Source organism: Epargyreus clarus, unplaced genomic scaffold (assembly GCF_041222505.1).
Source record: "Epargyreus clarus isolate Ecla_fem2 unplaced genomic scaffold, WU_Ecla_fem_2.2 ptg000012l, whole genome shotgun sequence".
NCBI lineage: Eukaryota > Metazoa > Arthropoda > Insecta > Lepidoptera > Hesperiidae > Epargyreus > Epargyreus clarus.
Genome location: NW_027332220.1, coordinates 2951202 through 2962584, shown reverse-complemented (window position 1 = coordinate 2962584; position 11383 = coordinate 2951202). Strand labels below are relative to the sequence as shown.

The 11383-nt window shown below is 39.6% G+C and overlaps 1 protein-coding gene across 1 annotated transcript; it reads left to right on the top strand.

Moving 5' to 3' along the window:
- Positions 1 to 805: 805 nt before the first annotated feature.
- Positions 806 to 9941, top strand: psidin (phagocyte signaling impaired). The gene is made up of 11 exons (XM_073078612.1): positions 806 to 995; positions 1064 to 1288; positions 2332 to 2525; positions 3364 to 4065; positions 4526 to 4736; positions 5639 to 5761; positions 6264 to 6433; positions 6934 to 7124; positions 7569 to 7873; positions 8276 to 8490; positions 8722 to 9941. The coding sequence occupies exons 1-11, from the start codon at positions 932 to 934 to the stop codon at positions 9076 to 9078; spliced, it is 2757 nt and encodes a 918-aa protein (XP_072934713.1). The 5' UTR covers positions 806 to 931; the 3' UTR covers positions 9079 to 9941.
- Positions 9942 to 11383: the final 1442 nt, after the last annotated feature.

Sequence of the window (11383 nt, the reverse complement as noted above, 5' to 3'; positions counted from 1 at the left end):
GCGTTTTGACTTGAAGTGGGACGTCATACCCTCCGGGACTCTCATATCCTAAGGCTATGTTAACATAAGGGCGGTGGGCATGGAATTTCGGGTCTCGAGGATCCCCTCTTCTCCCGGGCAGATTCTCGGTTGGTAAACACCCCCCGGATTCTTGTTATTAATTCATAATAATATAATGTTATTTAAAACATTATAGAATAATAAAAAATGTATCATCCCACTGTTAAGTGGGTGATTCTGTACTTATGCGTCGTTACCGAGCGGATGGTCGACCTCCTGATGGTTGGAGATGGCCAGTCCAGGGAGTGATTCGAGTGTGTAGATTTAATTATATTTAAATGACGAACGAATTACACTAAAAGGACGAAACTGAAAAGCGACTTGAAAAATTGGAGATCCGTGAAATTCAAACCGTGGATCTCGAATTAGACCTACTGCAAATATATTATACTTGTAGGAAATCAATATACCTCACCAACTGCTTTTGAGAAATAATGTCACAACAGATTTAAATTAATTTAGATAAGAAATTTAAATTAGGTTGTTATTAGTTATTTAGGTGAGATTTAGAAACATGTCCGATTTTAACGTCGACGACGTTATAGAAAAGACGCAATACGGTGTAGTTATGCACTGAGACTACCGAGACAGATATATTAGTTCACTTAACAAATTATTTGGTTAATTCACTTCTAATAAATATTAAACAAAATGGAGGCGCACAGAATATTTTTCGTCGCCAAAATAGTATTATATTTTATCTACAAGTATTGTGTGTTATCTGTGGGTCGCGCAAAGCAAACCGGCAACCCCATCAAACGTCACTGTCACTGCACCCAAAGACAATCTCAAAACAAACGTGCTGCTTAAAATTGAAAAAAATACACAAAAAGGCCGTTTAAATCCGCTGAAAAGGCTTTATAAATGAAAAATGGCGGTGCAGCCACAGCACACGCAGGACGGTATCGTGGAGCGTCGGCTGCGTCCGATTTATGGTGAATAACCACTAACCTATATGAGTTGTGGGGGTAATATTTACGTTAATTGTTCAATTTGGTTGTAGATTGGTTGGATAATGGGAACAATAAGAAGGCTCTGCAGGAGGCGGAGAAGGTGTTGAAGAAGAGCCCGACGTTGCAAGCGGCGCGGGCGTTGAAGGCGCTAGCACTTTTTAGGTTAGGAAAAGCTTCGGAGGCTCACACGGTGTTGGACGCGCTCGCTGAAGAGAAGCCGAGCGACGACACCACGCTCCAGGCGATGACCATCACGTACAGAGAGTCCCAGCAATGTGAGTGTCACCAGCTTGTCGTAAACTTGATTTTGCTTGTGTGTGTAATCCCTCGTTTATATCACGAATGCTGTATAAATTACATGTTAAAGTTGAATTATAAGTTAACAAAGGCTATGGCTTGCTAGGAGAATATAGATAAGAGTTGTAAATGGTTCACTGGTCTGCCATATTCCATTACAACGTTCCTATATGGGATGGTTGAATAGCTAAATTTGATTATTCATCAACATTATAATATATCACAACTCCTTTTTTTAATTCACCAATAGATTTGTTAAAGTAACACATGATATAATTAAATTATTCTCATTGTAAAAAAAATCAAAGACATTAAAATGGACACTTTATTACATTACTATGTTACTCAAGTGTATGTATGGCTTGGTTTTGAATTCATTAAATTAGTTTCATTTCAATCATCAATCATTAAAAAAAATCACCAATTCATTAAATTAGTTAAATTAATTCATTAAATTCATTTCACAAATTTTTATTGTATAACAATATTTATTGTCTATTTTGACTCTTTTGGATAATAGATTAGATAAGAAAATGTTATAAAATTATTGATTTGAAATAGCTTGTATATCTATTGCTGAAACAATCTAAAATATAAATGAATAAAATAATTTAAGATACATCGACATAAGCGTTCTATCACTTTTTAAATTTTCAAACTTACCTATATTTCTGTGTAATAATATCACTGCTGCTAATTGCTGCTCGGTTCTTGTTTGTAGTAAGGGAGACATACCTTTCCGAGGCATTCTAGCTTAGTCCTCGGGGATAGTGGTGCATCTGTGACCAATGTCAGGTAGGTCTTATCTGGGGTTGATTACAGATATCTACATGGGGAAGTAACCACTTACCTTCAGGTGGTTTGCATACTCGTCTGCCACTCCTATATCTAAAAATATTGTATTGTCATATTATATAAATAGCATCCTGAAACTGTTTTATACTAGAACTGTGCTTGGTGGTACCTTCCTACTAACAGTGTTCCTACTACCTTCAAAATTTGTTTTAACTTCTCTTTCAAGTCCACAAAGTGTGCGAGATATACGAGGCGGCGGTGAAGGTGGAGCCTCTGAGTGAAGAGCTCCACTCCCACCTCTTCATGTCGTATGTACGTGTGGGTGAGCCGCGGGCACAGCAACGCGCCGCCATGGCCCTGTACAAGTTCGCGCCCAAGAACCCTTACTACTTCTGGGCGGTTATGAGTATTGTTTTACAGGTATTATGATTTTCATATTTGTATTTGGTTAATGTATTTTAGGATTAGAAGGGTTAAAGCCAAAGTTGACAGTGTTTATTTCGTGTTGTTAGAAATATCTCCCTACTTCTGAGCTGTTTTGAGCTCAGAAGTAGGGATTACACATAGGGACACACGTAGGGACATTAATATAAACTCTGATAGCAAAGTATTTGTAGAATAAAAAGGTTCATCATGACTCAGGGGTTTTGAAGTCCTCATAGCTTTCAAAACATTACAGAAAACTTTGTCATGTGATAAGAAATTAAACCTATGCAAGTTCTTTCACTCTTCATATATACTTGTGTATATACTATGTGTATTTTAGCAATTCTTTTTGATGTGAAACATCTATAGCCGCACGTAAAACCGATTTCTGGCGTGGCGACGCGTCGCCACGCTATACGATGGTATATATATACAGTCCATATGCAGTAGTGTGTACGGTGTGGCGACGCGTCGCCATGCGCAAAATTAAGTAGTCACGATTTGAAATAAATTCGTAAATTTTTGTATTTAATGAAAATAAATGTTTATTCAATAAATAGTCATCGTTATCTGGAAAAAAATCGTAATATTTTATTTTATCATTATGACATATTTAGTTCCTATCACAATATGTTCTTTTCTGCATATTACTTTTACAAAATAATGTCGATGTTTCACATCTGACAGGCGTCGTGACGGCTCACATTTTTTTGTTCATATTTATACATAAGATGTGAAAAAAAAAACTGTTGAATTTTGCTTGTAGCTAGATTACACTGCAATTATTATAATAAGTATCACTTGTTAACTATTTTTCTTCCTTTCATTGCAGGCAAAAGCAACAGATGACGAAACAAAGAAAAATATCCTCCTGTCTCTAGCCCAAAGAATGGTAGACATGTTCATAACGGAAAACAAAATGGAGGCTGAACAGGAAGCGAGATTGTATATCATGATTTTGGAGCTCCAAGAAAAATGGGAGGACATCTTAAAGTTTATTGAAGGGCCTTTATACTCCCAATTAGTACCAGGGTCGACAGCACAAGCATGTATACCGTATTTGAAGAAGCTAGGATATTGGAGGAGACTGAATCTTATTTGCAAGGAGCTGCTATGGGATAATCAGGACCGATGGGACTACTATTTGCCGTACTTCGACTCAGTTTTCGAGTTGATGAACGGTAATGACAACAGTGCCAATGACACTGACAACACAGCGGACGACACAGCGGAGAAGTGCCATGAGTTTATATGTCAATTAGTTGAAAGTATGTCGTCAGGACGGACGCTACGAGGGCCTTATTTAGCTAGACTGGAGCTATGGAGACGGTTGTCGAAAGATGGTGATCCGACAGCGTTGCTCGGGAGTGGGGTGGCGCTATGTGTACAGTATCTAAGGGTGTTCGCGCACAAGCCCTGTGCAGTACCCGACCTAAGGCCGTATTTAGCAATGATACCTCAGAAGGAGAGAGAGGAACACAGTAGAGACTTTTTGACATGTTTAGGATTTGACGAGAATAGTGAACCGCGGACTGTAAGTAGTATTTATCTAATGGAACAATGAAAAGAAATTCCTCTTTTTTTTACTGTTCCCTTTCTGTTTTTCTTCTTTGACATATTTTTGCAGTCTTATTTACACATGCTATATGTTATTTCTGCATTGTTATTAATTTATGCTGTTTCTTATTTCTGCAATTTCTATTAGCCTAATATTGTATTACCCTGTTACTACAATTATTAACACCTGTCCTTATTTCTGCTATTTTATTTATACCTCGTATATCTTATTGCTACAGTTGTTAACACTTTTCTTTTTTCTTCAATTGTTTTAACACCTGTCCTTATTTCTGCTATTATTAACACCTAATTCATCTTATTTCTACACTATTAACACCTGACATTTCTTATTTAACATCTGTTATTTCTTATGTAATTTTTTTTCGTGGTATATTTTTTCAATTATCGTTTCTACAATAAAATCTCCCGTTATTTAGCCAGATGACATCCAACGCCACGTGTCGTGTTTCGGCGCGTGGCGGTTGACAGCTGAGCCGGCGACGCCAGAGTACAGTTTGGAGCTGGCCACCGTCCTCCGGGAACAGTACCTCAGGTGTCTGAGGGACAGGTTGCTGACCTCCAGTCTGACTGAGTTCTGCGCTGTGGACGGGTATGCGACGCTTGGGGCGCATTTGTACTGTCATGCTGGTGAGTTTGGTGTTAGTAATCTATTTAGCTTGATTAGTCTTTGTCATCGGTCTATAAAGTTAAGCAATGATAAATTCATGAATGCAGACCTAAATCGAAGTAGGACTTGATACATCAGATGAACTTCATGCTCTTTTCACTTTATAGTAAGTGGTCACTGCTATAGATAGCGATAGGAGTATATGGATATCTATAAATCAATCCCAAATAGGGTAGAATCCTTTTTTTTTTTTTTTTTCTTCTCGAGGGGAAAACCTTCAAAAGGTACCCGACGACGTGGGAGCGACGCCGGGTTATGTGGGATTTTTACCGCACTAAAACCCCCCCGGTGGCCGTCCTCAACGCTTGTTGGTGAACTCCGGGATCTCCAACGGAACACAACCGGAGCCCTCCAAGCGCGATGCCCAACGGCCTCTACCCTGGGGGAGCAGTTTTCGCTCCTCCCACACCATGTAGTGTTTACGACGGTATGCGACCACACATACCGCCGTCCTTCCCGGGGTCGCTTGCTGGACGGTTCGAGCTCCCACTCTTGCCGTCCGCAACCCCGGAAGCCCCCTTTTAGTCGCCTCCTACGACAGGCAGGGGATATCGTAGCCCTATTCTAGTCCCGGAACTACAGGGACAAAATAGGGTTGAATCCTAACTGAAGTCTGCTGTAATTTGTCTTTTGCTACACCCTTTTAAGCCATATACAAAGTTAAGCAACATGAGGTACGGAGCAGGAGGGGCGACCGTTAGTGACTAAATTTTGTGCGTACTTTGGAGAGCATGGCTTCAAAGTCATACCTTCCAGTTGTTATATATCTTAACCTAGATAATAATATAAATCTTATGGCCGTGTTGAAAATTAAATTAATTTTCAATTTCCATGAATGTAATATGTATTAAATCCTTTTCAGCGCTACAGCAAGAAACGACAGCGCCGCTGGTGGAGGCGGCGAGTCTGCTAGAGCTGGTGCTGCACCACTCACCGGCGAACTTCCACGCGAAACTACTCCTGGTGTCCGTGTATCATTTGTTGGGTATGTTTGTATATTTTTTGTAATTATTACATGAGAAAATCTACAGCTTTTAATAATACATTCACAAATAACGCTTTGAAATTAAATTAAATAAAGGTGGTAAAACCTCTGTAGTTCGACGCCGGCGGCACCACCGCCTAAGTTTTAAGCCTTTCTGCTTCATAACAGCAGTGGTCAGCGCTGCTGTGTTTCAGTTTGAAGGGTGTGATAAGGAAGACATACTTTTCCGAGGCATTCCAGCTTAGTCGTCAGGGGTAGCGGCGTATCTGTAGCAAACCTTAGGTAGGAATCTAATCTTCTTTAGGATTTATTACATATATCAATAGGCGCATTAGCCATCAACCGTCAGCTACTCTTATATTATACTATAACTAAAACTCCATGCAAATTGGATCAGTAGTTTCTTAAAAAATTGCAGACATACAAGTATACATACATACATAGCAGTCGAATACAGAATCAATTTTCTTAATCGGTAATAAAAATCATCATATTTTTACAGGTAACGCGTGGGCAGCGAGCACAGCGTACGCGCGGCTAGAGGCGAAGCACGTGCAGCTGGTGTCGTTAGGCTGGCTGCACGCGTACCGGCTGCCGGGAGCCTTAGCGCCCGCGAAGGCGCTCCGACTACTGGCCGATACCAGAGCCTTCCATCATCATCATACGAAAGATGTGAGTACTTTTTAATGTTAAACGTGTTATCATAAGTATTGTACGCGACGACCCGTGTGGCGGAGCGGTCACCATACCGGTCTGACGCACAAAGGGTTCCGGGTTCCATCGCTGTTCCTGGCTAGACTGTTATCTGAGTGATGAATTTAGATATCATCTTTGTCTTTGTGTCCATGGCACCCACGATTCCTATAAAGAGAATATTAGTGTGGGACTAAAAAAAAGAAAAATAATAATTCAGAATGGGCTTTCTATTAATTTATTACTTTACCTTTTTATTAATTTTCTATTATCCAAAGGAATAATACGAAACATTGTATAGTCTTAATTATTGTCACCCTATTATGATACCACAACTGTGCCAGGGATGTCTGACACCACGTTATCACAATGGATAATTGTTATTCGTACAGTTTTTTTCTCTACATTTTTTAAGCTAGACATATTTTTGGTCCTTCGAGCCAGATATAAAAGTTAATGGTAGTGTTTTGGGCTTGCAGAGTATAGAGCAAGTGACGTACGCGTACAAGTACGGCACGTTCGAGAAGCTGGTGGAGTTGGTGGCGTGGGGCGCCCGCCTCGACGCCTGCGCCTGGAGCGCCCTCGCCGCCCGCGAGCGCGCCGCCCTCGCGCTGCTCGCCGGCCCGCCCGCCCCGCTGCACGCGCCGCCCCCGCCGCCCGCCCAGCCCCGGTGAGTGAGCACAGGGAGCGCCCTCGCCGCCCGCCCGCCCCGCTGCACGCGCCGCCCCCGCCGCCCGCCCAGCCCCGGTGAGTGAGGAGTGGAAACGCGCCATTCACCCAACCCCGGTGAGCACTCGTCTCGCGCCCCGTACAGCTCCGGTGAGTGCCTGTCCTAGCTTGCGTGTGCATTCCACGTGAGGTGAGTGAGCACGATCGCCTGTTTAGCTCCGTTGAATGCTCATCCCGAATTGTCCTCCCAGTTCTGGTGAATGATAATTCTAGCGTGTAGTACTTGTTATTTTTTGTTTAGATCCTTTCATGGATGGACGTAAATAGCAGTCAACTTACAAATGAGGCTATGGATTTATTTATGATATTGTTAGGGTAGTAAAACAAAATATTAAAAACTATATTATATTATTTACAACGAGTAACATCTGCCATTTGGTTTCAGAGACAACCGCGACCTGAACGCGATAGTGAACTGGGAGCCGCCGCAGCTGGAGGACCCTAACGTGAAGGCGCGCACGTTCGAGAAGGACGTCGCGTACCTGCGCTTGAAGGACGGCATCGTGTCGGCGGTGGCGCTGTGCGTGGAGTGCGCGGAGGGAGCGGGACGAGGCGCGTGTGGAGAGGCAAGGGCTGCGGAGCTGAGGGCGGGTGTGGCGGCGCTGGGGGAGGCGCTGGCCGCAGCCCGCGCGAGGCACGGAGGTCGGGAGAGGCGGACTGTAGCTGGCCCCGGACCTAGCAGGATCGTAGGTGAGTGTGTCGGATGTGGCGCTGTGCGTAGAGCGCGCGGAGGGCGCAGGTTAATTAAACCTAATTTTTTTAGTCAACCCATTTGCAATTATTTTTTGACATATTTAATTTGGTATAAAAAAACTATCATCCACTAATTAGTTTGGCAAAGGCCGACCTATATTGGGATCTTAGACCAAATGCTTTTTTTTTGTGTCACTTCGACCGGTGCTATTGTTCAATAGTTCGTTTCTCAAATATTTATATTTGGCCCCTGATGGTTCTCTAGGAACTAATATGTATCTTTGTAAGACACGGATCTCAAACTGTCGAGCTTTTGATTTGATTCATTGTCTTCTATTAAAAAAAACTACACCTAGAGTATGCCACATAGATATTAATATATCGTTACTAATCCCCCAGCGTTCGTGAACTCCCCCATCCCGTACCGGGAGCTGTACACCGTCACGCTATCCGCTGTGTGCTCGCTGTGCGCGGCGGACGCGGCGGGCGCGCGGGCGCACGCGGCGCGGGCGGAGCGCACGCTGCGCGACTGCAGCGCTGCGCTCACTGCGGCGGGGAGGCCCACTGCAGCAGGGTTAAGAGATGCGCTGCAGCTCTACTCGCATTTTGTTGAGGTGGGTCAATTGATAGAATGTTATGGTGAGGATTTGGTACTGTGTAATAATAGTTTTATGCTGTGTACTGATAAAGAGGGCATGGTGTAAGCTACATAAACCCACAGCATCTCAAGTAAACTTATATTTATGCCATTATAAATTCTACATTAATAAATTATAAAGTAATACATATTTCTTTCATAATCGAAAATTTTGTAGACCTAATAATAGTTTTTATTAAATTTTCAGTTCATAGGAATCATAACGTTCTTGCTGGGCGTGTGCAACGAGCTAATGGCGCCGGCGAACGCGAAGAAATCTAAAAAGAAGGCCAACCAATCCCCCGATCAGATCAAAACACTAGAAACTCTTAGCAGCCTAAACGACACCGTTCAGGACACGATAGCACTACTAGAAGATATTTTTGAAAAATGGCCGACCTATGACTACAAGTCGACGTTACAAGACGAACTCGCGAAACTAAACATTGATAATAAATACACGTGTCCGGTAGAACAGAAGCTCTGTAGCGGCCTACAGGACATGTTAGCGGACGTTAAGAATATATTAAAGAAGAAATCTAAGTACTTGAAAAGTTTACAATGAGTGGCCTTCTAGCTGGTACAAATTTGGGGTCGGCTCACTGACTTGTTGTGCGATTAAAGGGTTATTGGATTGGGTTACGGGCTTTCGTAAAGTTTCAAATGTTTTAAGTGTTAATAAAATGTAGCCGTAAAACTGCTAGTCGACTCTGAATATAAATGAATCGCGTCGCCATAGCAAATTGTATGACTACACCTGCTCGCAACAACTTTAGAGTGGACTAGCAGTTTGGCGCGGACTATACTAGATGTATTTCAGTTTTGTAAAACCAAAAAGTGCTCTAATATGACTGAAAATATATGTTATGGTAATATATGGAAATAATGGGTACTTTGTGCAGCTTTTTTATATTATATCCACCGAAAGACGCTTTGTATAAATTAATTTAAAAACGTCGAGCAAAACCTTACACAACTTAACTTTATCCCTAAAAAAATTGTTAATAAATGACGTAATAAAGGTAATAAAATAAATAAAACATCGTAATTTGATGACTACTAGTGGGAAGAAAACATGAAATTTCAATCTTTGGTAAACAAAACGTAGACAGATTGGTTATAAATAACAGACGTGAACCATAATTTAAAGATTATATTTTTTGTATTTCCGATGGCGTAACATTATGTAATTGCCTAAATAAAGTCACTGCCATTTTTCTAAACTATTTCAACATAAGTCAGTGAACGACTCCGCCCTTTAAATACATATATAAAATAAATATAATAATAAATAATAGTGTTGTTTTAAATACATATCTTGTAAATACTCACATGTATTGTACTACTTGTTATTTTGCGTCTCGCTCTGATTTGCCTACGAGTGGTAGGTGTGAAAGGGACAACGAATACATAATAAGTCGACATAAATATTTATTTATGAATAACTTCTTCCAATAAAGGATGTAATCTAAAATGGCGCTATGTTTCTCGCTCATACATAGAGTGAGTGAGAGGTGAATAGACGTCATTTTGGGTCACAATTTTTATTAGAACTAATTATAGTGACACATTTGAGAGAAGAAAAAGTAAATTTTATTCTAAACTGATAATAATTATCGTATTTAGATTAAAATTTAAATTGAAATTATAACATACATTTGATTATTGGGTTGGGTGGGATTCACATGTTAATGAATGGCAATTCACAAAATGACAAAATAAAAGTTTCCATGATGTAGTCTGACAAACTTTTCTGTGCCGGGGCGATACTTGCGATGTTAATATTGCTAGATAGGCAAAATTACCCAAAATGTGGAAAATTTTAACGATAATGTTTTTTAATAATTAACTTACTATTACGAATCTCAAATAAAGTTGATAAAAAATATTAATTTTATTGAAAAATAACATAAGTTTTATAGTTTGATTTTGAGGTCGTAATTTTGTTAAAGTTTAAGAACTAAAAATTATTCACATAGAACTTAAAAAATACCTATGAAGCGAAAACATTGACCATAGACAATAGAATGTCGGTGTTTTCAAACCGCCCACGCACAGAAATTTGTCGGACTAAAAAAATATTGTGACAATTCACGTAGGTGTTTTGCAGTCTGTAAATGGCTTAAATAAATTACCTGTAATGTAGACATTGAAGTCAAATTATGTCGAAGAAGCGCTACACAGAAACTTGAGATACCCTCTTAAAAACATTAAAATACGGAATTTTAATTCTTAAAAATACACGGTAACCAGTTGAAATAACATTGTTAAAATATTTATTATAGATGAGCTATATTTTAAATATTAGTCCCTTATACGCTAGGAAGAAATATAAACGCTTAAATTATTATTATTTTATCGAAGACAGATTTCTGTTCCATATTAACCAAGATAGTGAATTGTTGGGGGTAATAAATAGTGTATTTTTATATGATGAAAGACAGCAATAAATTAATAAAGTAAGCGTCTGTTATATTATTACATTTTTTGTAATAAACAAAAGTATAGTACATGAAATCAAAGCATTTGGGGAGCTTTATATGCATTTTTTCAAATGATTTTTCGTATCCTTTTACCTGAAGGTATGCTTTAAATATTATTCTTTTCGCTAATAATGCTTTGTGATGTGTAGTCAGCAAAGATTATAGGTAAATAAAATTACATTAAAATGTTTCTGTGTAATTAAAATTAAAATAATTTGTGAAATTTTTCTTTTAAGAAAAGATCGTTTTGTATTTTTAATATATTTTTGTTTTTCTCATCAGTCGAAGTTACATTCGGTAATAAAGTTAACTCTTCGAATGACGAATAAAATTATCCTGAAACTTAAATGTGTAAATAATAACTATTATTCTTCGTTTTTATATCTC